The 26,202-nt window shown below is 53.1% G+C and overlaps 2 protein-coding genes across 2 annotated transcripts in view; both read right to left on the reverse strand.

The window, feature by feature from the left end:
- LOC147646520 (uncharacterized) overlaps positions 1 to 26,202 on the reverse strand; it is a 319,904-nt gene that overhangs the window by 67,186 nt on the left and 226,516 nt on the right. The window contains 1 exon segment of the mRNA XM_086873319.1: positions 11,924 to 12,550. Within this exon segment, the coding sequence (XP_086729445.1) occupies positions 11,924 to 12,550 (627 nt within the window).
- On the reverse strand, positions 2,448 to 6,569 carry LOC147646523 (olfactory receptor 14J1-like). The gene is made up of 3 exons (XM_086873358.1): positions 5,747 to 6,569; positions 4,683 to 4,807; positions 2,448 to 3,615 (listed from the first exon to the last, which is right to left on the reverse strand). Exons 2-3 carry the CDS (start codon positions 4,711 to 4,713, stop codon positions 2,660 to 2,662), a joined length of 987 nt encoding a protein of 328 aa, XP_086729484.1. The 5' UTR covers positions 4,714 to 4,807; positions 5,747 to 6,569; the 3' UTR covers positions 2,448 to 2,659.

Consider the following 26,202-nt stretch of genomic DNA (forward strand, 5'->3'; position numbering starts at 1 on the left):
TAATAGTCAAGAACCGAGACCCAGACTGAGGTGATTTCATGATGACAGCGCTAAGGAAAACAGATAAGGAGTTGGTGATGAAGATGGTCAGAGCACATGTGCAGGGAGAAATTGCTAGTGGAGCCTTACAGGGTACAGTGGACCAGTTGTTTCCTATTGTAAACCCTTTGTTGGGCCCGAATGATGCAAAGAACTATGCAATGTTAACTAGATACTGGGAACTGTGGGGGCCGAGGAAGCAGCCAATGCTGTAGCCACTCTTCCCTGGAGGAAAAGCCCATAGGAGGCTTTCACTGACCGCTCTCCCCCAGAGGCTAAAGGCCTCAGTGGGGAGCTTTTACTTTTACAGCCACATGTTAAGTGGTTCCCAACATGTCTTTCCCCCTGTATGCATATTATTTTTACCCTGTTGGCCCTTCCCCCTTGTTCCACCCCTGACTCCTCAGACCATTGTCCCTGCTGCTCCACCCCACCCCCTGCTTTTCCTATATAATCCCTGCTCTCACTGAGCCTGGGCCAGTTGTTGTCTCTGGGACCCTTCGGGAGAGAAGAATAAAGACCTCCTTGGAACCCCACACGGTGCCTCCCGTCTCTTTTCTTCGGCACCACCCGAGGAACAGTGGCCATTCCAAAAGCCCTTTGAAGGGCTCGCAGCTGAATCACGGGGGCAAGGCAAGCGTGCCTGTGCGCCCAGGGGAAGTGCCACAGGAGACGCTTCCCTGGGAAGGTCGCGGCACCCTGACCACCTCCGCTCGCCGCGACAGGTGGGGCCCAACAGGGAGCTCTGCCAGCGGTTCCCTGGTTCCCTGGTTCCCTGGAGAAGCGTCTCCTGCAGCACCAGCTGCAGAAAGCAAGTCGCTCTCGGGTCTGTCACTTCCCTGAGGAAACCCCATCGCGTTTTAGCAAGGGCTATCCAAGGGGACACCAGGACCCTCCTAGGACCATCCCGGGAGTGAGGAGAAGATTTCCCCAAGGACCAGCCAGTGGGTGACACCACACCCAGCAGTTTTGGTTCACCCAGTGGAGGTGGAAAAAGCTGCTAAAATCAGGATTTGGCCTTTCTGGGAGGGTTTTGGAGACAGTTTTATACCCACGGGGAACAAAATCCTTCCTGGTTTTAACAAATCCTTTTGGAATGCTGCACATGACTCACCTGGGCTGGGAGAAAATGGGAAAACATCTGGGAAAATCATAGATTTCCCACTTAACAGCTCCATCCCTTTGGAATGCTGCACATGACTCACCTGAGCTGGGAAAACCTGGGAAAATCCTGGAACACACACCTGAGGGAGAGGTTTGTTAATCCTGGCTCATCCCAGGAACTTCCATTCCTCAATCCAGAAAGGATGGGTTAGGGAGACCCCAGTCTGGGAGTGCCTATGACACCTCCTAAAAAAACGTTTCCTTGCTTTTCCAATTCCAGAAAGGAAATTCCTGTATTATTTTCCATCAGGAAATTGGGTTAATTAAATTAGTGCAGGCTTTTCCACCAGCATTCCAGTCCTTGTCATTCCAGCAGTTCCACTAATCTCGATCCCAGGTGTGATTCAGAGGGTTGGGATTTCCTGGTCCTGAGCAACAACGTCTGCAGTGGCACAGGAAACTCACAGCTCATGGGAACAAACTTTCTGTGTGACTCCAGAGGCCACGACAAACCTGAGTGGTTTCCCTCCCATCCCCCAGCCCTTCCTGGCCCCAGGGGCTGATGACATTTGTGCTCCCTCAGGTTCATCTCCCCACAGCAGCACCATGGGGGTGCTGACGCCTGCTCTGGGCAGTGCAAACAGGGGCTCCTGAGCCAGTGCTGCCGTGTCTGTGCCTGCAAGGATGCGGCACCTCTCTGAGCTGGGGGAGAGGCCAGGGCTGCACAGGGGGGATGTTGTTGGCAGCTCCATGAGGAAGCTCTGGGACGCTGCCCTGGGGTGTCCAGCACAGTGGGGATGGATCAGCCCCTGCTCTGCTGCTCCTTCCCATCTCCCCCAGGGACCTTGCAGAGCCCCAGCCATGCTGTTTGCCCCCAGCCTGCCCACGGCCAGCCTGGGGCTGCTCACGGGGGTTTTCTGTGCTGAGCTTTGGCCTGGCCGTGTTCTTGAGAGAGCCTGGGCAAGGAGCCTGGAGCCCCCAGGCCCTGCCCTGAGGCGTCAGCGCTGCCCCAGCAGTGCCCATGGCCTGTCCCTGCTGCAGCCCCGGCACTGCCACCCCCAGGGCTGTGCCCGGCCCCGAGAGCACTCAGGCCCTGCAGCAACACCAGGGCCAGGAGGGCAGCGGGGCAGTGGCACGGGAGCAGCACTGGCAACACCAAGTGCTGCTGCTCCTGGGCACAGCTGCTGTGCTAGCACTGATCTGCCCCCAGCTCTGCACACAGACACTGCTGCTGCAGCTCCAGAGAAGGGAACAAAAGGGGCATCTCTGGAGAAAACTTTGCTGGGAGATCCTTTAGTTCATTTAAAGCCACCAAGAGCACAGCCCCTCATTGTCACAGTCTGTGGCAACAGGCAAGGTGGAGAGAAACAAAATGAGAAATGGCACAAAACAATGACATTTTATTGAAGTCAATTTTAAAACACAAAACTAAGTAAATGAACCTCCTAAATGAAACCACCAAGAAGTATCAAAGATAAGTTTTATTACAAGTTATTTGCAGGAATTGGCCAGCAATTTAATGTTCCTGAAATGATCCAGTGATCATTCTCCACACTGCAGCCTTGAGCTCCTGGTTCCTCAGGCTGTAGATGAGGGGGTTCAGGGCTGGAGGCACCACCGAGTACAGAACTGACACTGCCAGATCCAGGGATGGGGAGGAGATGGAGGGGGGCTTCAGGTGAGCAAACAGGAGAGTGCTGATAAACAGGGAGACCACAGCCAGGTGAGGGAGGCAGGTGGAAAAGGCTTTGTGCCATCCCTGCTCAGAGGGGATCCTCAGCACAGCCCTGAAGATCTGCACATAGGAGAAAACAATGAACACAAAACAGCCAAGTACCACACAGGCACTGACTGCAATGAGCCCAAGTTCTCTAGTGTAGGAATTGGAGCAGGAGAGCTTGAGGATCTGTGGGATTTCACAGAAGAACTGGCCCAGGGCATTGCCATGGCACAGGGGCAGGGAAAATGTATTGGCTGTGTGCAGCAGTGAATAGAGAAAGGCACTGGCCCAGGCAGCTGCTGCCATGTGGGCACAAGCTCTGCTGCCCAGGAGGGTCCCGTAGTGCAGGGGTTTGCAGATGGACACGTAGCGGTCGTAGCACATGATGGTCAGGAGGAAATACTCTGTTGCAGCACAGAAAACCAAAAAAAATACTTGTGCAGCACATCCCGTGTAGGAGATGTGTCTGGTGTCCCAGAGGGAATTGTGCATGGCTTTGGGCACAGTGGTGCAGATGGAGCCCAGGTCAGTGAGGGCCAGGTTGAGCAGGAAGAAGAACATGGGGCTGTGCAGGTGGTGGCTGCAGGCTACGGCGCTGATGATGAGGCCGTTGCCCAGGAGGGCAGCCAGGGAGATGCCCAGGAAGAGGCAGAAGTGCAGGAGCTGCAGCTGCCGCGTGTCTGCCAATGCCAGCAGGAGGAAGTGGCTCATGGAGCTGCTGTTGGACATCTGCTGTGGCTGCACATGGGGACCTGTTCATGAAGAAAAAGAGCAGTGACAAATCAGGAGAGGCTGGGACTCACCCACCCTTGTTGCTGCTCTGGGAAAACTTCACCCAGGTCCCTGACTGTGCTCCAGCTGTGCTGTCTGAGTGTGCCAAGAACAGCCAGGCCCGTGCCTGGGGGCTCTCCAGGAGCCATCCTTGCCCTGCTGCCCTGGGTTTGTGGCCATGTAACAGAGGGGAAAAGCTGTATATTCAGGATTTGTCAGGGGAATCACTCCTAATGCAGAAGGGCTTGTTGCCATCTTTATTCCCACTTCTAAAAGATATTGAGAGCAGGAAGAAATTTTAAATATTCTTTTCCTGCCCACAAATCATTGCTGGTTCTCTGAGGTCAGAAATCCCCAGCATTTCTGCTGCACTCAGAATTTCCCACTGAGAGATGTGAGAGGCAAAGGATTCCCTGTGGCTTAGGGAAGGTGAGGGGCTGGATGGGCTTGTTCCCAACTGCCCTGGGTTTGCACCTTTGGCTGGAATCAGAGCACAGTCACACTCCCGTTTCACCCTGGCATAAACCAGACCCTGCCCAGAGCAGAGGGATCCCTGAATGTCTCACCCTCTCTAAAGGTCTCTGGGCAAGGTCTCAGCACCCCCCTCTGCCAAGGACACTCACGGCTCCCTTGGCAGAGCCAACAGCATTTCCTCAGCTGTGGCATCTCTGCCCTTCCCCGTGGGACATTCAGGGAACTCTGAGAGGCTCTGGCACAGATTTGCAGCCAGGAGGGCAGCTCAGAGCTTGGAAGGACACAGCAAGGAGATCCCCAGGTGTGCCCATGATGGGATCTCAGGGAGGGGGCTCAGCTCATTCCCCTTTGCCATGGACTGCTTTGCCCACAGCCCCACAGGTCACAGGGAAGCTGGGACACCCCATTCCCATGGACACACCTGCCTGGCAGCAATCCCAAGGGCAGGGCCTGACTCAGCTGCTGCAGATGCCAGAGCCTCCCTGAGAGCCCCAGATACCAATGACAATATCAGAGCAGTGCATTTAGGCTGTTTAGGAGCCTCCCAGCTTAGAGACTGAGCACCCAAACTTACAATTCTGGCATCTCTGTAAATGTTCCAACATTACTTTGCTGATCCTGGTGTGTCCCCTTCAACTCAGAATGTTCTGTGATTCTGGGATTACAATTCCTCTTCTGCTTCTCTCATCCCTCTCTTGTCTATAATCAAAAGAGAAAAAAACCCCAAACCTTTGCAACAGTGTTAGAACAGTAAAGTAAGAAACAGACTTGTATTAGAAGCTTCCAGGTGTCCCAGTGGGGTTGAGGCACACCCGGCCCCTTATTTCAACAATTTATTAAGGTTGATTAATTAGGATATTTAACAGAAACATTCAATAGGAGATTCAGCTGCCCCAGTTACACACCCCTGAGTCAACCCATTGGAGTAGGTCCAGGGGTTTCTTTGCCCCACTTTTTGTTATGACTGCTCACATTCTGGTTAGAAAACAAAATGCTCTTCTTGTAGCTTCTGTCCCTGATGATAAGACAATACAGTATTTCAGAAATGTATTTAGAAGATCAGATTATTGTTCTAAAATCTAAGAGAAAAGTTAGGAAACATGCTAGATTTAATTAAGGATAATAGTTATATAAGTATGTACTAGTAATTTTATAGAGTTAATAAAGGATTAAAATTTTGTAACTATATAATAATAGTTTACAGATCTAAAAATGTGTTAAAAAAATGTATAAAAAGCAAAAATCTTTTTGTCATCATCTCAACTTTTCCACCCTGTTTGAAGAAAGAAATGGAAAACAGTCTCAGGAAAGCTCCTGATCTTTACAGCAATTCCAGGCTCACCTTCTTTTGGGAAGTGTCCTCTGGAGCTGTGTCCAGGCAGGTCTGGAGCTGGGAGCAGCCCTGCCCCACACAGCCCCTCTCAGCAGCAGCCCCTGCCCTGCTCAGGGTGGCTCCTTCCCCCCACAGCTTCTCCCCAGCGCTGGGAGCAGCTCCCCGGGCCGGCTGAGAGCTGTCCCTGGCAGGCAGCAGAGTCCCTGCCCCAGCACAGCGCCCTGGGCTGCAGGACCCTGCTCTGCAGGACAGCCCTGGGCACCCCTGGCTGCTCTGCACAAAGGACAGGCAGAGAATGTACTCACAGAGTCTGTAGGCACTGGCATGTTCCAGCTTGAGGAGATGCCTCCAGGAGCTGCAGCTGCATTGTCCTGCAGCCAGAGGCTTCCTGTGCCAAGGGCTGGCAGGGATTCTGCCCCAGGCACTTCTCAGCCCCTTCCCAGCCCTGACTGATTGAAGCTCTCTGTGCCTCTGGGCTGTGCCCAGGGTGGCTGCAGGCAGTGCCCCAGCCCTGCTGGGCTGGCAGAAGAGCTGCTCAGCAAGAGAAATGTGCTTTTGAAGCTCTTCTTGGTTTCCAGGAGCTGCCTCTGTGCCAGGAGCCCGGCCCAGCTCAGCAGCACAGACACAGCAGCAGGACTTTAATGAGCCTCTTGGGGCTTTGTGCTGAGGCCCTGAACATCAGCCCCTGACAGGGAGGGGAAGAAAGCTCTCAAGAACTCCAAGTCAGAATCCAACTCCAAAGTTTCTTTCACTTTTAATGGGTCCCACTGAGGGATGTGACTGAGAAAGTGTCCCCAGGCCCCAGGCAGAGCAGAGAACTGGAGGCACTGATGACAGCTGGGGACAAAGAGAAGCCAAGGCTTGGTGCCCTGGGCCACAGCAGCCAATGCTGTGCCAGCAAGGGCTGTGAGGAGACACCTTGTCCTGAGGCCCTGGAGCCTCCTGGCACAGCCCCAGCAAGGCTGGCCACTGTCACCCCCTTGGCCTGCCCTCAGCATCCCCCCTAGCCCACATGCCAGTGGCCTCAGGGATCTGCTGGAAGGAGTCCCTGGGGAGCCTTGCTCAGGAATGGCCCTGGGGGCTCCTTCATGCTCCCAGGGACTGCAGCTTTTTCAAAGGACTTTGGCTTTTGCCTTGGAGTCTCTGAGAGCTTTGTGCAATCCTGGCCTCCAATTATCTGCTGTAATTAGTCCCTTGAGAGGCTTTGTCAGTAACAACACTCAGTGGGGCTCATTAATGCTTCAAGGTACTTCAGGTTCTTAAGGCACTTTCCTTTTTTCTTCCCACCCTGAGTCTCTGAGAAGTTTGTGAAATCCTGGCCCCAATTATCTGCTTTAACGAGTCCCTTGGGAGCTTTGCATTGACACTCAGTGGGGCTCATCAATACTTTGAGATACTCAGGGCTTTTTCAGCTACTTTGGATTTTCCTTCCCACACTGAGTCTCTGGGAGGTTTTTGTGCAATCCTGGCCTCCAGTTCTGTCCTCCAAGGAGTCCATGAGGAGCCTGTGCTGGGGATGGACCTCAGTGGGACCCATTAATGCCTCAAGAAACTTTGGGTTTTTCCTCTGACTTGGACTCCTGGAAAGGTTTGTACAATCTCCTCTCAGGCCCTGAGGTTCAAGGGCTCAGCTCCAAATGCACCACGGGGCTCATTAGGATCAAGCAAATCCTAACAAACCATGGCTGTGCCTTGATTTCCCTCTGGTCTAGTGCAGTTCTTAGGAAAGTTTCCTACAATACTTATGGAGAAATAGTTCAAAGAGCTTCTAAGAAATATCTGTTCCTATTTTAAAAGTGTCTTTTATTCCTGTTCTCTTTAGAGCAGAGGTGATTGCAGCACTCAGTGATGGATATTGATCCAGGGTCTCTCCTAAGGAGGTCTGGCCAGGTCAGAGAAGCTGTGCCTTGAGGTCTGACCCAGTGGGGACAACCTTGCTCCACATTCCCCAGCCCCATCCTGTCTCTCCTCACTCTCCTGGGACCTGCTTTGCTCACAGAACTGGCTGCACTCAGGCAAAGAGGGGTTTTCCTTCTTTGATTTTAGCAATCTAAAACTGCTGAGTTTCCCCATGGAAAACAGACACCCTCCTCAAGTGTGTGCCAAGCCCAAGGTGCCACCAAGGAGGTTCCCCTTCCCCAAGGCAGAACCACACAAGGAATGTTTCAGACACACAGGGAGTTCTACAATAAACACAGCCCCAGAGTTGGCTGAAGGCAGAATTAGAGCAGCTGCTGAAGGACAGAGAAGCTTTGAACTCCTTGCAGCTGAAAGCAGCAAGTGGGTTGTTGGGAGGTGTGTGAGTGAGGCAAGAGTGAGGGAAGGGAAATGCAGAGAGCCCTGGGAGTGTTTCTGTGCAGACAGGCTGCTGCAAGGGCAGCGTTGGACTTCTCTGGGGGAAGCTGTGATGGAGGTCGGGGCAGAGTGACCTCCCCAGTGACCTCGAGATGTCACACAGACACCTGGGATGTCACAGCCCACTCAGTGATGTCACACAACCTGCCCTGGGATGTCACACCACCATTCTGTGAAGTCACAGCTCTTCCCATATGCCACAAAACCACCTCGTGATTTCACACAGCGTTCTGTGATGTCACACAGCCACATTTGATGTCATAGTTCACTCTGTGATGTCACAGTCAGCACTGTGATGTCATACAACCTGTCCTGAGATGTCACATGGCTTTTCTATGATGTCACTGCCCACTCTAGGATTTCATATCACCACCATGTGACTTGACAGCCTGCTCTGTGATGTCTCACAACCAACCAGTGATATCACAATCCACCCTGTGGTGGCTCTGTCATGTCACAACCTGCTCTGTGATGTCAGAATCCTTTCTGTAATGATGTACATTCGACCTCTGATGTCAGTCATGTCTCTGATGTCACAACCCACTAAGTAACATCACCCAGCCCACTCTGTGATGTCATGCAGCCACACTGTGACATCACACACCTCTTTCTGATGTCACAGAATCCCCTCTATGATGCTGTAGCTGCTCAGTGACGTCACACAACAAACTCTGGGATGTCACAGCCCCAGCTGTGACCTCACACAACCCACTCGGAGCTGTCACACAGCCCCTTTCTGACATCACAGCTGCTCTGGGGCTCCAGGACACAGCCACACAGCTGCTGGGACACAGCCCCCTCTGGCACATCCCACAGCCCCTGCCAGTGCTGAGCCCCTGGCAGCTCTGTCTGGGCCTGCTCTCTGTGTCCCTGAGCTGCCCTGGCAGGGCCCCAGCCCTGCTGGGCTGTGCTCAGGAGCTGCTCCTGGCCAGAGCTGTCTCTCTGCAGCGCTGCCCTTGCCAGGAGCTGCCTCTGGGCCAGGAGCCCGGCCCAGCTCAGCAGCACAGACACAGCACCAGCACTTTCATCACCCTCTCGGGCCTTTGGGGCTCTTGGCATCACACTCAGTCCCTCAGAGTGTGCTCCAGAAACTCCTCAAGAGCTCCAAGTCAGATGGAAACACTGAAGTTTCTTGTAGTTGAAATGAGAGACACGAGTGAGAAAGCGTCCCCAGGTTCCAGGTAGAGCAGAAGACAGGAGGCCCTGATGGCAGCTGGGGACAAGCAAGGGAAAGGTGTCTGTGGTGCTGAGCAAAGCTGGATGTGTTTCAGGAATGGCAAGGGCCAAGGGCTGAGCCCCAGCCCCTGGCAAGGCAGATGCTGTCCCTCCCTCAGTGCTCAGGGCTCTTCCCGGGCCACTGGCATGTGGGGATGTGCAATGCCAAGGGCAGCACCATGGGGCGGCCCCTGCCAGGCTGCTGAGCAGGGACAAGGAGGCAATGAGGCCCCAGGGCTGCCAGGGTCACTTGTCCCCTGCTGGCCTCAGGCCCAGGGCCAGCAGCCATGGCCAAAGAGCTGCACAAGTTGCCTCAGGCAGGGCCTTGCAGCTGCTGCCCATCCCTGTGCCCTCTCCAGCCCAGGCTGCCCTGTGGTGTCCATGCCCTGCGCCTCTGTCCCTGCAGGCTGTCGTCATCCCCTGGCTGCCCCACATCGCTGGCCCCTTCCTTTGCTGACAGCTCTGCGTCCTGCCTGACTCTGCCTGGCCACACAAAGCCTTGGGCTGCTCCACACTCCTTCTGGGGGATGTGTTGCACCACAGCCCTGTCCTGGGACACAAATTCCTTTCTCCTGGTGTCCACTCTGGGCCTCCCCAGCTGCACTCTGCATCAATTCTTTCTTTCTCTGGCTGTTTTCCACTATGTCAAAAAGATCCACAGTCTCTGAAACTTCTCCTTAAACACTCTCATGGCTCTCCTCCACTGTCCTCAGTCTCCACCCCATGGAGCACAGAGCTCCTTTGTCCCTATAGAGTGGTCATGTGCCTGAGGCCTCAAAACCCCACCTTGGGAGATCTCTGGGCATTCTCCAAGGGGTTTTCAAATGAAAACAGACTGCTTATAGTCTAAGAAAATCACATGAGGACAAGGCCAACATAACCCCTCTGTCCTGGCTGCTTTTGTCTTGGAGCAATTCTTAGATCTATGGAATTTGGGATGCCAAATTCTAAATGGTCCCAGGACAAGAAGGCTGGAGCTTTTCCATAGGAAGGAACAGAGCCTCACAGGGGCTGATGCGAGGTGACCACCAGAGGCCAAGGCCAGCCCGAGCTAGCTGGTTTTTTTTGGGAGATACCCTTGGATACAGGAAATGTTTAAGGGAGAGTACCAATTTTGGCAATGGGCACCAAAAAAGATGGATGGTATGCCATTGTTAATCCTGTGGGACAAATTGCATTATGGTTCAATTCCACCTGTTCAGTCTTTTACACTTAAACAAAGTCTGGGACCGGGATTGGAGTGGACAGCCACCCCAGTCTCTTCTCTTAGAAGGAATTTAAAAGTCTAGGCATCTTAGAGGGTTTTGAGGATTCCTGGTGGCTGTTGGGTGTCATTTCTCCACCTCATGACTCAGCAGGAATTTCTCCAATAAAGAAATAAAGCTTTTGCCTGAAGCTCCCACTCTGCCCATGACAGGAAGCCCTGGGAGTGTCTGTGACATCCCGGCCCTTTGGCAGCCTGGGGACTCCTGGGATGTCACCGTGGAGCCCCCAAGAGTGCCTGTGACAGAGCAGTGCCTTTGCAGCCCAAGGTCCCCTGGGATGTCACCATGGAATTGCTGGGACTGCGTCTGAGCACACGGCTCTTCAGCATCCCCAGAAATCCCTTGGAGGTCTCTGTGGAGCCCCTGTCTCTGCCTGTGACATTCCAGCTCTTGAACAGCCTGGAGACTCTTGGAATGTCCCCATGGAGCTCCTCTGAGGGCCTGTAACAAATGTGATCTGTAGTAGGCAACCATCACCAGCCCCATGTAGCAATGATCTGTTTCCATGGCAACTATCACCAGGTGCTCTTGCCATTTTCTATTTCCATGACAATCATCACAGCCCCTGCTGCTATGGTCAGTCCCTTGGCAGCTCCATGGAGACCCCATGCCAGGGATGGTTGCCATGGACACCAGCTCAGGCCTGGAGCCAGAGCCCATTGCCATGGCAACCATTTGCAGTCCCATCCCCAGGCTCATGGGATCCCAGAGCCACAGAACTGGCTGAGTTGGGAGGGAGCCATGGGGATCCTCCAGTCCAACTGCTGGCCCTGCACAGGACACCCCAACAATCCCAGCCTGGGCCTGGCAGCGCTGGCCAAACGCTGCTGGAGCTCAGCCAGCCCTGGAGCTGGGAGCCTTCCCTGGGGAGCTTGTTCAGTGCCCCAGCAGCCTCGCGGGAAAAACCTTTTCCTCACATCCAGCCTAAACCTGCCCGCCTCAGCTCCAGCCGCTCCCTCCACTCCTGTCCCTGGGCACCAGAGGGAAGAGGTTCCCGCAGCCCCCAGCCAGGGACCCGCTCCCAAGGCTGCTGCCATGGCAACCAGGACTGGCACCAGCTGGGATGCTCGGTTTCCACGAGCTAGGCTTCAGGAATGGCATTCCCCAATTTCCTGCTGCTGCTGAAACCGCGCTGCTGCTCGCTTCCCTCCCACCTCCCATGGAAAGCACAAAAGGCAAAGATCCCAGGCTGGGATAAGAACAATTTACTGGGAACATCAATGAGATAAGAAATGAACAGCAACAGAAACAATTTGTATAACAGAAGGGATAAGACAAATTATTTACAGGGAAAACTAAACCACCACTGATTGTTTCTTTCTGGCCACATATTTCCTGCTGTCTGGAAAGGACACCTTTCTCCTCTGGTGAGAGAGAGGAAGTCTTTTTCCTTGTCCCAAGCAACAACCTTAGATGGGATTAAATATAATGACAGGGCCATGGTCAGACCCTCATGTTCTTTAATCCCACATCATGACATTGCCATGGGCAGGAAAAGGTATGGGTGTCTTCCCAGCATGGATCCCAGAGAACATGGATCACCAGGTCTCTTCCCAACGTGGATCCTGCAAGGGCAGATGAGGCTGGACCAGTGAACAAAGTTCTTCCTGCACTTTGGGGCAATCACAGGGTTTCCCTTAGTGGTGCCTCCGTTGGTGTTGGTTCAAGGTAGAGCTCTGGGTGAAGCTCTTCCCACACTGGGGACACTCATAGGGCCTCTCCCCAGTGTGGATACGTTTGTGGGTAATGAGGTTGGATCTGTGGCTGAAGCTCTTCCCACATTCCCCACACTCATAGGGCCTCTCCCCAGTGTGGATGCGCCGGTGCCTGACGAGGGTGGAGTTTTGCTTGAAGCCCTCCCCACAATCAGAGCAGTGGAAAGGCCTCTTATCCGTGTGAATCCGCTGGTGCCTTAGCAGAGTGGAGCTGGCCTGAAACCTCTTCCCACATTCCCCACACTCATAGGGCCTCTCCCCAGTGTGGATGCGCCGGTGAATGGTGAGGGTGGAGTTGTGCTTGAAGCCCTCCCCACAGTCGGGGCAGCGGAAGGGCCTCTCATCCGTGTGAATCCGCTGGTGCACGAGGAGAGTGGAGCTGGTCTGAAACCTCTTCCCACACTCAGGACACTCGTAGGGCCTCTCCCCAGTGTGGATGCGCTGGTGGATGATGAGGTGGGAGCTACAGCTGAAGCCCTTCCCACATTCCCCACACTCGTAGGCCCATTCCCCAGTGTGGATCATCTGGTGGCAGATCAGGCTGTTGCTCTGGCTGAAGCTCTTCCCACACTCCAAGCACTTGTAGCGCTTCTCCCCATCCTGAAGCTGCTCATGGACCACCAGCTCAGAGCCCTGGCTGGACCTCCGGCCACCTTCCCAGCACAGGGTGGGTCTTTCCTTTTCAGAGCACCCTGGGCTGGGTTTGGAGCCCCTCCTCCTGTGGGATCTCTGGGGATTTTTCTCCCTGTTGGATTCCTGAACTGTAGAGCTGCTCAGAACGGCCTTGCGCACGAGGTTGTGCCGCAGGGATTTGTCCTCCCTGGTCTCCATTCTTAGCTCCTTGTCTGGGGGAGGAAGGACAAGAAGAGGATGGGATTTGCCTCGGTGCCAGAGGGAAGGGGAAGGAGATCCCCCCAGTGCGTCCCCGGCAGGACGGCGTCGGCAGCGGGGTTGTCCTGCAGCCGGGGGCCAGGCTGGGCTGGGAGATGGAGCAGGAGAGAGGGGGAAAGGGGCACTGACTTCCTCCTCACCTGCCTGGGATTCCTGAGGCATCTTCCTCTTCCTTGCAGCCTTCTCATCCATCCAGCCAAGGTTTGGGATGGGGAAATCCTGGTTCGGGAGAGAACAAGGAATGAGCACGTTGAGTTTGAAGGTCCCTATGTCCAAGTCCCTCTCTAGAAGTCTCCAGGGCATCTGGGGTGTCTTGGATTGAAAGGAAAGGTGTTTGCTAAGGAAAGCAGAAACCCCCATTGAAATTGATAAAAATGTAAGCAACAACCCTCTCCAAATTATTATAATCTTGATATCAAAGTGATCTCAGGTAAGCAATGAAGCAATGATCCCATAGAATTGTGTACATTACCTCTGAAGTTCCCGTGCTGTAGATGGGTCTGGTCTCTCCTCTGGGAATCCAGTGGAGAAAGACTGCCTCTGGTGTTCTGATTCCAAGATTATATCCATGCAGGAATGCTTGGCTCCTCCTCCTGGGTGGAGCATCTCACAATGGGATGATGTCATTTTATCAGTCCTGCAGTAAGACTCAATGGCCCATTAACAGAAGATATCCCCCTGGAGGGAGGATGGGTGGTGGAAGAGATAAAGAACACTGCCCCACCTGGTTTTAACAGCTGGCCCATTAACAGAAGACATCCCCCAGTTATGAGGGATGGGTGATGAAAGAGATAAAGAAAACTGCTCCACTAGTTTTTAACAGATGGTGATAGAATACATACTTTTGGTTACATCTTGCATTGCAACCCAGGACATGGGGTCCATAAAAATTGTACACCACTAAAATTTGGCCCTGAAAATGCTTACCAGAAGTTCCCCATTTCTGTTCTCTCCCTTTTGGTGTTCAGAGTTTCACCCCTGTCCCAGCTTCTGGGGGTCACGCTTGTAATGGCGGTCCCCCATCTACTCAGTCCCAGACCTCTTCAGGCTGCTGGGAGTGCCAGGAATTTGAAAAGTTCCCCCCATTTCCATCTCCCCACTTAGGGATGTTTGGGGTTTTTTGGGTCCCATGGTCCCTGCTCCCCTTATTCCCTAGTTGGGGGTGCATTGGGTCCAAGGAGACACCCTGTCCCTCTCTATTTAATTGAGGGTCCCACAAATCATGGCGCTCCCCCTCTCTGGGATCCCCACTTTGGGGTCCTCGGGGACACAGGGCTCTGCTCCTCCAGGCTGCCTCTGCCGGAAGCTGCCACTGGGAACCCCAAATGTCCCCCCAAAGGGCATTTTTTTCTCAGCTTTGGAATTCTTCATTCTCCAATAATCACCCCCAAAAAACCCAACCCAGGAACCACCCAGGATACCTGGGCCAAGCTCCCCCTCCCTCGTCACCTGTGGGATAGGGGGGTGTTGATCCCATGGATGGGGGGGCTGTGAATTCAGGGAGTGGATCCCAGCTTGACTGGGATATACTGGGCCTGAGATCATACTGGGATAACAAGCACCTAACTGGGATTACTAGGACTGTCTGGGAATGGCTATGGACATGCTGAGAGCAGCTGGGATATACTGGGAGTGTCTGTGATCATACTGGGGATGACTGGGAACACACTGGGAACAATGGGAACCATGCTGGGGACAACTGGGAACAACTGGGAGTGACAGGGTCTACACTGGGGGCAACTCCAGCTGGGCATGACTGGGACCATGATGGGAGCAGCTGGGATCATCTGGGGAGCAACTGGAACTATACTGGGGCCAACTGGGTGCAACTGGAATCACACTGGGAGGAACAGGGAGCAACTGGAACCATCCTGAGGGTAACTGGCATCCTACTGGGATCACAGTGGGAGCAGTTGGGCCATGCTGGGCAATACTGGGACCATACTGGCAGCAACTGGGACTGCACTCAGGGTGACTGGGAGTGGCTGGGAGCAACTGGGATCAGGCTGGAAACACCTGCGGAGTGATTGAGAGCAACTAGGATATACTGGGAGAGACTGAAACCACAGTGCAGGTAAATGGGAACAACTGGAACCACAGTGGATAATCCTGGGAGCAGCTGTGCCCATGCTGGGTCATACTGGGATCCTACTGGAACTAGCTGGGATCATACTGGGAGTGACTGCAAAGGGGCTGGCTGGGACTGGAACCATGCTGGAGGTGACTGGGAGCAACTGGGCCCATCCTGGGAGTGACAGGGAGTCACTTTGGCCATGACTGGAATCATACTGGGAGGGCCTGGGTGTGACTGGAACAATACTGGGGGTGACTGGGTGCAACAGCTCATTCTGGGAGGGACTGAGATTGTAGTGGGAGTGACTGTGATCATCCTGGAAGTGTTTTTCTGTAGATCTTACGTGTTTCTGGTCTCTTTTTATTCTCCTTATTATCCTATGTACCTGAAATATTTTTGGATATCTTAATGTTACCCAAAATCTTAAGGGCTAATGGTTTTCAGGTTAAATTAGCTAAGTTTGCAAAGTTAATGCTGTGGTAAGAGTTTTATCTTCAACTGGATTTTGTATTAAACCCTTTGCCAAAGTTCCTTGATTGTCTATATTTTGCCAGTTAAATTTTGTGTCATTTTGACCTCTTAGCTCAGTTGTTAGAGTATGGTGCCAGTATCACCGAGGTTGTGGGTTTGATCCTTGTGGGGCCATTCGCTTAAGAGCTGGACTTGATGGTCCTTGTGGGTCCCTTCCTACCAAGAATATTCTTTGCATCTGTCCATGTTGAGAAGATCTGGTTGTTGTTTCTCCTGTGCACCAAATTCAAGCACAGGAACCTTTGGTTACCACCAGCATTGAAGTGTTCTGGGGTGTTACAGCCCTGCAGGCTCACAGTGACCTCTTTTTCCATAAGGCCCCAGAGTGTCCCAGTGGCCCTGTGGTTCCATGGGCCAAACAGAGCCACAATGATCCCCTTGGTTCCACAACTTCCCACGGTGTCTCACTGACCCCTGGAGCCAAGGATCTAGAGTGTCCCACTGGTCCTTTGGTTCCATGGGCCAAACAGAGCCACAATGATTCCCTTGGTTCCACAACTTCCCATGGTGTCACAGTGGCCCCTTGTTTCCATAATGATCTGGAGTGTCACACAGGTTTATGGCATTTGTCCTTGCTTCCCGTCACATCCCACTGCCCCACAAAGAGCCCCGAGCCACCCGTGAGGGACAGGCCCTGCTGGGCCAGGCCTGGGCTCAGGGCTTGGCCTTTCTGCTTCCTCCAACCCAGCCAGGGCTGGCTCAGCATTGCAGTTCCCTGCTCAGAGCCTTTGGCTCTCGGCAATCCTGGCCTCCAGGATCTGCTCTCACCAGTCCCTGGGGAGCCTTTGGCAGTCCCTGCCCTTAGCTGGGCTGATTGAAGCTCCAAGGGACTTGGAGTTTTGCTTCTGACTCCTTGAGCAGCTTCATCAGCCTGAAGGAGGGACAAAGGAGGATCAGGGAAAGGAGAAAGAACCACAAGGTCAAGCACTCCCTGAATTCACAGGCCCCCACCTGTGGGATCATCACCTCCCATCCCACAGGTGTCCGGAGAGGGGGAGCTCGGCCCAGATATCCCGGGGGATCTTTCTTGGGTTGTGTTTTTTGGGGGGGGATGTTTGGATAATGAAGAACCCCAAAGATGAGTGGAAAATGCTCCTTGGAGGGATACTGGGGGGTGCCAGCATCCCTAAGTGGGGAGATGGAAACAGGGGGAACTTTTTTGATTCCTGGCACGCCCAGCAGCCTGAAGAGCTCAAGGACCGAATAGACAGGGGACCCAAAGTACAAGTATGACCCCCGGCAGCTGGGACAGGGAGGAACCCCTGAACACCAAAGGAGTGAGACCAGAGACGAGGAACTCATGGAAGGCATTTTCAGGGCTGCATCTTGGTTTTTGGGGGGTTCATATGGACTCCATGTCCTGAGTTGCAATGCAAGATGTAACCAAAAGCATGTTTTCTATCACCATTTGTTAAAAACTGGTACAGCAGTTTTCATTATCTTCTCCATGACCCATCCCTCATAACTGGGGGATATCTTCTGTTAATGGGCCAGCTGTTAAAACCAGGTGGGGCAGTGTTCTTTATCTCTTCCACCACCCATCCTTCCTCCAAGGGGATATCTTCTCTTAATGGGCCATTGAGTCTCAGTGCAGGACTGATAAAATGACATCATCCCATTGTGAGATGCTCCACCCAGGGGGAGGAGCCAAGCATTCCTGCATGGATATAATCTGGGAATCAGAACACCACAGGCAGTCTTTCTCCACTGGATTCCCAGAGGAGACACCAGACCCATCTACAGCACCAGAACTTCAGAGGTAAGCTACAATCTTCTATGGGATCATTGCTTCATTAGAACCACATCAGTCACTCCAGGAGGACTGCAGCCACCATTTAATCAGACTGCTACCAGCACCCTGACCAACAGGGTGTCAGGTTGTATTCTGACTCTGTTGGTGGGTTGTTTATTTGTTGTTGGTTTTTTTTTGTACTGCTGCATTTTCATTTTCCTTTCTTTAGAAAAAAAATATTGTTCCTATTCCCAGATCATTACCTGAGAGCACTTTGGTTTCAAGATTATAATAATTCGGAGGGGATGGGATGTTTACATTTTTATCAATTTAAATGGAAGTTTCTGCCTTCCTTGGCAAACACCTTTCCTTTCAAACCAAGACACCGCAGATGACCCGATGATTTCTAAATATGGACTTGGAAAGAAGTACCATCAGAGTCCATGTGCTCATTCCTTGTTTTCTCCTAAACCAGGATTTTCCAATCCCAAACTTTGGCTGGATGGAGAAGGAGGCTGTGAGGAAGAGGAAGATGCCCCAGGACACCCAGGCAGGTGAGGAGAAATTCAGTGCCCCTTTCCCCCTCTCTCCTGCTCCATCTCCCAGCCCAGCATGGCCCCCGGCTGCAGGACAACCCCGCTGCCGACGCCGTCCTGCCGGGGACGCACTGGGGGGATCTCCTTCCCCTTCCCTCTGGCACCGAGGCAAATCCCATCCTCTCCTTGTCCTTACTCCCCCAGACAAGGAGCTGAGGATGGAGACCAGGGAGGACAAATCCCCACAGCAGAACCTCATGGAAGAGGCAATTTTGAGCGGCTCCACAGTGCAGGAATCCAACAGGGAGGAAAATCCCCAGAGATCCCACAGGAGGAGGGGCTCCAAACCCATCCCAGGGTGCTCTGAGGAGGAAAGACCCACCCTGTGCCGGGAAGGCGGGCAGAGATCCAGCCAGGGCTCTGAGCTGGTGGTCCATGAGCAGCTTCAGGATGCGGAGAAGCCCTACAAGTGCTTGGAGTGTAGGAAGAGCTTCAGCCACAGCAACAGCCTGATCCGCCACAGGATGATCCACACTGGGGAATGGCCCTATCAGTGTGGGGAATGTGGGAAGGGCTTCAGCTTCAAGTCCCAACTTGTCATCCACCAGCGCATCCACACTGGGGAGAGGCCCTACGAGTGTTCTGAGTGTGGGAAGAGGTTTCAGACCAGCTCCAATCTCCTCCTGCACCAGCGGATTCACACGGATGAGAGGCCCTTCCGCTGCCCTGACTGTGGGGAGGGCTTCAATCGAAACTCCACCCTCATCACCCACCGGCGCATCCACACTGGGGAGAGGCCCTATGAGTGTGGGGAATGTGGGAAGAGCTTCATCCACAGATCCAACCTCAATACGCACAAACACATCCACACTGGGGAGAGGCCTTACAAGTGTACCCAGTGTGGGAAGAGCTTCTCAGACAGGTCTAACTTTGGCAGACACCAACGGAGGCACCGGTAAGGGAAGCCCTGCAAGTGCTTCAAAATACATGAAGAGCTTTGTGCACTGCTCCAGCTTCATCCACATGGAGAATCCACACTGGGAAGAGACCTGGTGATCTATGTTCTCTGGGATCCATGCTGGGAAGACACCTGTACCTTTTCCTGCCCATGGCAATGTCATGATGTGGGATCAAAGAATGTGAGACTGTGATCATGGTCCATTATATTCAATCCCATCTCAGGTCATTGCCAGGGGCAGGAAAAGGACTCCCTCTCTCTCACCAGAGAAGGGTGTCCTTTCCAGGAAGGAGGAAATACGTGGCCAGGAAGAGTCAGTTGGTGGTATTTTAGTTTTCCCTGTGAATGGTTTGTCTTATCCTTTCTGTTACCAAAATTGTTTCTGTTCCTGTTTTTGCCTTATCTCGTTGCTGTTCTCAATAAATTGTTCTTATCCCAGCCTGGGATCTTTGCCTTTTGTGCTTTCCATGGCAGGTGGGAGGGAAGCGAGCAGCAGCGCGGTTTCAGCAGGAGCAGGAAATTGGGGAATGCCATTCCTGAAGCCCAGCCCGTGGAAACCGAGCATCCCAGCTGGTGCCAGTCCTGGTTGCCATGGCAGCAGCCTTGGGAGTGGGTCCCTGGCTGGGGGCTGCGGGAACCTCTTCCCTCTGGTGCCCAGGGACAGGAGTGGAGGGAGCGGCTGGAGCTGAGGCGGGCAGGTTTAGGCTGGATGTGAGGAAAAGGTTTTTCCCGCGAGGCTGCTGGGGCACTGAACAGGCTCCCCAGGGAAGGCTCCCAGCTCCAGGGCTGGCTGATCTCCAGCAGCGTTTGGCCAGCGCTGCCAGGCCCAGGCTGGGACTGTTGGGGTGTCCTGTGCAGGGCCAGCAGTTGGACTGGAGGATCCCCATGGCTCCCTCCCAACTCAGCCAATTCTGTGGCTCTGGGATCCCATGAGCCTGGGGATGGGACTGCAAATGGTTGCCATGGCAACGGTCCCTGGCTCCAGGCCTGAGCTGGTGTCCATGGCAACCACCCCTGGCATGGGGTCTCCATGGAGCTGCCAAGGGACTGACCATAGCAACAGGGGCTGTGATGGTTGCCTACATTTCAGATTGGTTGCAGGCCCTCAGATGGGCTCCATGGCAACATTCCAAGTGTCTCCAGGCTATTCAGGAGCCGGAATGTGACACGCACTCCCAGGGCTTCCTGCCATGGGCAGAGTGGGAGCTTCAGGCAAAAGCTTTATTTCTTTATTGGAGAAACTCCTGCTGGGTCATGAGGTGGAGAAATGACACCCAACAGCCATCAAGGATCCTCAAACCCCTCCAGGACGCCTCGGCTTTTAAATTCCTTCTAAGAGAGGAGACTGGGAGCAGCTGGATCCAATCCCAGCCCCAGACTTTGTCAAAGGTTTATGTGTCAAAGGTTAGACTGGTGGAACTGAACTGTAATGCAATTTGTCCCACAGGATTAACAAGTAGGCTCTCATCCCTACTTGATTTTCCTATTCCAGTTGGTTCTGGGGACTCCAGCGAACCTGCTCCTTTAATTTCCTCCTCGGTTGCCCGGGTGTCAGGGGACCCTGAAGCTTTAAGGATTGTTGTGGCCACTGTCAGCACGACTGCAAGGGCCGCAGTGCAGCGGGGCCCGGCCCGACCGGCAGCCGGGTACCTCCTCAAAGGTGGAAGCAAGAGAGAGATTTCCCAGGCTTGCCTGTCTGCAAAATGTCAATCTCACCGAGGTGGATGCAGCTTTTTAAATGCTTTAATAGGTAGTCAGTTCCCACAGCTAGCCAGCTCTTGGATTTTGCTTGGCACAGGGGCAGCTCTCGTTTAGCAGCTCCTCTCAGTAAAATCATTTCCACGGGGGGCTTCTTCCCTGCTCACCAAATAGCAATTCATGCAAAAGCAGCACAAACTGTTCTTCCTGTCCTCCTGTCTTTGCCAGAGAGTGCCTTTCAAAGGGATAATAATTGGGAGGGAGGGGGTTTACATTTTCCATTGCAAAGGAGCCTCCTGCCTCCCTTAGCAGGCCCCTGTCTTTCAAACGAAGACACACACGGTCTCCTTTTGCACCTTCACTTGGCCCCAGCCACTCCTGATCATTTGAAGGAGCGGCTCAGAAGAAGGGGCTGCAATCCCCCAAGGCCTGGGCTGCTCCAGGCCGCTCCTGGTGCCTTGGGCTGTTGAAGGGGTGCCGGGGTGGCCTTTGTGACACAGGCACGGGGTGCTGGGGTGGCCTTTGTGACACAGGCACGGGGTGCCGGGGTGGCCTTTGTGACACAGGCACGGGGTGCTGGGGTGGCCTTTGTGACACAGGCACGGGGTGCCGGGGTGGCCTTTGTGACACAGGCACGGGGTGCCAGGGTGGCCTTTGTGACACAGGCACGGGGTGTCAGGGTGGCCTTTGGGACACAGGCACGGTGCGTCAGGGCCCGTGGTGACGCGGGACCTTGTGGTGCCCAAAGTCCATTGTGACATGGCAGAGCCCCGCCCCGGCTGGGGGGTATATAAAGGGCTTGTGGGGCCTGGGTCAGTCCCAGGACAGTGGCTGTGTCCAGGTACCTGTGTGCACCAGAGGACTGCAGGCACGGAGGAGGAGAAGGAGAAGCCCAAGTCCCAGCCCCCCAGGCCCTGGCCCGGCTCACAGAGAGACCAGGCCTTGAGGGAGCAGCAGGAGGAGGCTGAGAGGGCAAGCAGAGGGAGGAGAGGAGCCGTGGAGTCCTGCGCTGAGGAAGAGCCAGAGCTCTGCCAAGGAGAAATGAACCAGTTCCAGCAAGGGACTCCAGGGGAAGCCTGCACTGAGCCACAGCTGTCCCCAGGAGAAGCCCAGAGCTGCCAGGAGCTCTCTGAGTGGGATGAAGGCCTTGAGCAAGAGCTGGTCCAAGTATGGGGGAGCTACTGGCATTTGCGGGACTGGGATGAGGGCAGGGAGCAAGAGCCCTCCCCAGTTGTCTCTGAGTGGGACGAGTGCAGGGAGCAGGAGCCGTGGCAGGCGGACAGCGATCACTGTCAGGAATTCTCAGATTGGGAAGAATCTCCTGAGCAGCGGCTGTCCCCAGGAGAAGGCACGAGCCGCCGGGCACTCTTGGACTGGGAAGCTTGCTGCAATCAAGAGCTGTGCCAGGATGGCCAGGAGGTAACTGGAGACAAAGCAAAGAGAAAATCTTCCAGGTCCAGCTGGGATGATGACAGTGATGGAGAGCTGGCTCAGGACAGCAGGGAATACTGCGACATCCTGTGCAGCCAGCTCAAGGCCTGGCAGTGGGAGGACGATGACTGGGATGAGGTGAGCGTCCTGGAGCTGCACGAGGAAGGAGAAGAGGCCAGGCAGCAGAGACTGGCAGATTTAGCCCAAGAGGGAATCCTGCTGCCTGTCCCTCGAGAAGCTTGGGTGGAGTGCCAGGAGTTCGAGCTGTGCCCGCAGGAGCAACTCTGTGCTGGGCCTGGCCCTCTGGCAGCCCAAGCCACGGTGGAAGATGTCTCTTCTCCTGGGCAGCCGCTTCCCCACAGGAAAGGCCGCTCGCTCTTGAGGCAGGCGCTGTGGGGGCTGCGGGTGCTGCGGGGGCTGCGGGTGCTGCGGGGGCTGTGGGGGCTGTTCCACTGCCCCTGCCAGGCGGCACAGCCACAGGATCAGCACCCGCTGCCAGCAGCGCCGGGCTGCAGATGGCGGCTGCCCCGCGGCCTGCCCGGCGCCCCGAGGGAGCCGCACGGGCTGCCCCGGCCTGCGCTGGCCCTGCGGGCCGAGCCGGCCCCGGCCGCTCTGCAGCACCCCCGGGGCAGCTCCCCGAGGGCACACGGCAGCCCAAAGCGGCACCCGAAGGGGGACCCTCGCTGCCGGGGCTCAGCGCCGCATCCCGGCCCATCGTCCGGCCGGGAAGGCACCTGGAAAGTCATCGGCTCCCAGCGGCAGCCTGGCACCGCCAGCGGCACCCCTGCACCGGGTCCCCGAGGGCCACAGCCACACGGCTCTTGGCCCTTTGCAGGGACACTGGCTCCAGCTCCTCCCTGCTGGACTCCAAGGCCATTTCCTCTCCTCCGGAAAGGACTCCATGCTGATCCTGGGGCACTTTGGCCATGAGGAATGGACACAGACAGGAGGTGTTGCTCCCAGGACACGACGGCGGCCTGCTGGACTGCAACACACACAATTCTAACAAAAGAAAAGAAAGTTGTGTTTAGGAAGTAGTAGTAGGAGAGAAAAAAACCCAAACCCAACACCCCCCCCCCAAACCTTGCATAAGACCCTCCAGAAACCAAAAAATTATAAAGAATAAGAATAGGAATATTAAGAAGAGGTAGAAGCTGAAGTAGATGAAGACGTAGTAGTACTTAAAACATGGAAAATTAAGAATACGAATAAAATGTTGGAGTCTGGAATACAGAGTGTGTGCCCTTGTTTCTGATACTTAGTTATAAGATCCAGGTATAAGTTCCCCCAGGCAGGGCAGGTCCCTGGGTGCTGCCTCTGGCCCAGATAGTTTTCAGACGGGAAAAACTATCAGAGGTAAGGTTTTAGAAGACAAAATGTCTTCTCTGCTGAAGAGTGAAAGACAATCTGTGATGCCTGCTGCTTTTGTGATACTTTCTTTCGGTTTCCCCCAGTAGTGCAGCTGCAGACTGGGCACGCTGTATCATCAATATCTGACACTCACACTCCCTTCACTCTTGACTACTTGCTTAAAGCTCCTCTCTTATTATGTGTGCTGGACCCCAGCCTCAGCCAGGGCAGTAAATGGCAGCAGTTTCACATCAGGATGTGGTGACAGCAGTGCCTGCAAACACTCTGCTGTAGCACTGGCAGCGTGGGCTCCCTCCTGAAGGACGAGATGGATCTTCCCCAGCCCCGACAGACAGAGTCCCCTCTTTGCTACCTGCCCCTGATCCTGAGCCCAGAGATGCTGTCTGCCAGCACGTTTGAGAGCTGGTTCTCTGAGGAGATCAGAGGATGTGAGAGCCTGGCAATTTCATCCCAGAGAAGTAAATCCTCGGTGAAAGAGGCTGGCTGCTGGCATTACAATACTCTCAATGCTAATTACCAGAAATCTAGTTTCCAAATCTTTTCACTTTTAAGATACCACTGCAGCAATCAGGCTGAAGTGGGATAATTAAACGAAGCACTGTCTCCTCTCCCCTCCTCCCCCCATCACTCTGCAGCCCTGTCTGTCATTTCCCAGCACGGAATGGCTGAGATGTGGGAGGCTGACAGGAAAGCTCAGTATGTAAAATGCTGAGTGCATTTTACAGGAGGTGCGGCTTCAGCACAGCTTCCTCACTAGGAAAGAGCCACAAGGAGTCCTGGCTGCTCCTGTGGATGGTTTATCACTGAGCTGAGTCCAGTCAAAAGTCGGTGAAAAAGATGTAGGCAAAGAAAGAGAAGAAGGAATGAGAATATTTTCCCCTTTTCCCAAAGCAAGAACAGGCAAAATCTCGCTCTCCTTTTGAAACCCACAGGTTGTGAATCCAGTTTTGGCAGCTGTGATAAATGTCCTGAAGCATCCAAATACTTGGGGCATAAGGAAAGGATTACTGCTTGTCAGAAGTTGTCTATCTTTTGAATATTCTGCCCAAAGCAGCAAAAAATTGAGTAACAACTTGGTACTGACAGCTCTTCATTAAGATACAGCAACCTCAGCCATTGCCTTAGTCCACAGTCTTCTCTCTGTCTCCACGGCTTAATAAAACAACTTTAAATGTTGCAGTTTTGGTCTTAAACCAAGAAGAGGAATTGTTCTTTCACATTGTCGTGGTTTTAAAGCAGTAACTAAAAAATTACTAGAAAACTTCCTTATTTCTTGCTGTGAGATATGGATTAGAGCAAGAGCAAAACAGGCTTAAAACTTAAAAGGAAATAAAGGAAGTTTATTAACAAAACTACAAGAATAAGAAAACTAGAATAACTTCCAGAAAACCCCTTTTTCCCTCACTACCCAACCATTCCCTTGTTCACATGACAACATAGAGACAAAAAACTTTGGAATTTTGGTTTAAAACAGTCCCAATTCCTGCTAGAGTCTTTTCATCAGTCTTTGTAGAGAAACAGAAGTCTTCTGCTAATCTACAGAGTTTCTCACAAGAAAACTATTTCTGTTATAGCTTTCTATTTCTCTGATGCCAGCTGCCCGGAAATCTGTCATCAGTTCACTCCTCCCATTTCACATCACTCTGAGGTGTGTATGGGCCATGAGTCTAGGGATGTCATTTTTAAGGATGAGTTATTCAAAGGCAAAAGTTCTCTTCATCTGTCTCTGTGAGCTTCGCTGGAAAACAGTTTTCTCATTGCTCTCAAGGCCTCAAATCTTCACTCCACTCTGTTTTAGCACCCCACTGTATCACAATTACTCTACTTTTTGCTCAAAACCCACACTTTGAACACTCCATTCCTCCCCATATACTCTGTCATGAATTAAAGGAACTTTATTCAGAACACTATTGTCCATCTCCATTGCTTTAACAGAAAAATATTTCAGCTTAATTAAAGCATCTCTTTATTCTCTCTTCCCCATCTAAAACTTAACTCTTTTCTTCACTGTCTTTGATGGTTTTATGATGTCTTCTTCATGTTATCTCACTCTCACTCTTATCCTTCTCTCTCTCTGAGAAAAAGGAGTAATCTGTCAGTCTCATCTAAGTAGTAAAAGAGTTAAAGTCTTGGAAAGCTGCAGATGTTCATGGTGTCAGGTTTCAGTTCAGCAGCAGAAACTGCAAATCAAGCCAGGCCGGCTCCGTTTCTCACCCCCACCCTCTGCGGCCTTGTCCAGCCTGGAGGGGCGTGGGGAGGAGGCTGAGACAGAGCCCTGTGACCTCGTCAGAAGCCGGAAACCAAAGAGAACAAAAGAACCCTGGCTTTACATCTTAAGGTGGTGTTCACAAGTTGATCTCACTTCTCAGTGGTTAAAACCACCACCAATTCTCAGAAATGACCAATAATTGGTCAGAGGAAAAACTCTTATCAGCCTCTCCCAGCTTCAACTTCCTCCCAGCTCCCAAAGCTATCTTAAAGGTAAAATCACCCCAGGACAACTGTGCATCTCAATACCCAGTTCCTGTAACTCTCCCCCTCTCTCGGAGCCTTCGTTAACAATCCAACAGAAAAATTCTCCGGACCGTGCATCTCAGTACTCAGCTCTCATAAAATCTACTCAGACTTTTCCTCCCTTCTCGGAAACTTAGTTAAAAAACCAACAGAAAATATGAATATGCAACAAACTTCAGAAGAAAGAAAAAACTGAGACTGCACAGCCTCAAGCTGTAAAAACTGTATCAAAACTCATCTCTCCAAAAGACAGGCGGTGAACTTGGGGGAATCAGTGTGACAGAGGCTGGTTCAGAGTTCACCCAGCGCCGATCCTGAGCTCAAAGCTGACCGTGATTGTAGCTGTTTTCATCATTTGATTTTGCAAATTTTTCAATAAAATTGTTATTGATAAATTTGGCTGAATTTCATTTATTACAGTGTACATGCACCTCAGCTGGGTACTGATTTCACCCCTACCTCAGGCTCACCACCC

This window comes from Cyanistes caeruleus, unplaced genomic scaffold (genome assembly GCF_971803275.1).
Source record: "Cyanistes caeruleus unplaced genomic scaffold, bCyaCae1.hap1.1 HAP1_SCAFFOLD_94, whole genome shotgun sequence".
Taxonomy (NCBI): Eukaryota; Metazoa; Chordata; class Aves; order Passeriformes; family Paridae; genus Cyanistes; species Cyanistes caeruleus.

Bases quoted from the DNA above. Each gene is read 5' to 3' on its own strand.
- LOC147646523 (XM_086873358.1), bottom strand. From the start codon at position 4,713: ATGTTGGAACATTTACAGAGATGCCAGAATT. The intron at 3,616-4,682 runs GTAAGTTTGGGT...CTTCATGAACAG, and splicing joins TTTACAGAGATGCCAGAATT to GTCCCCATGTGCAGCCACAG.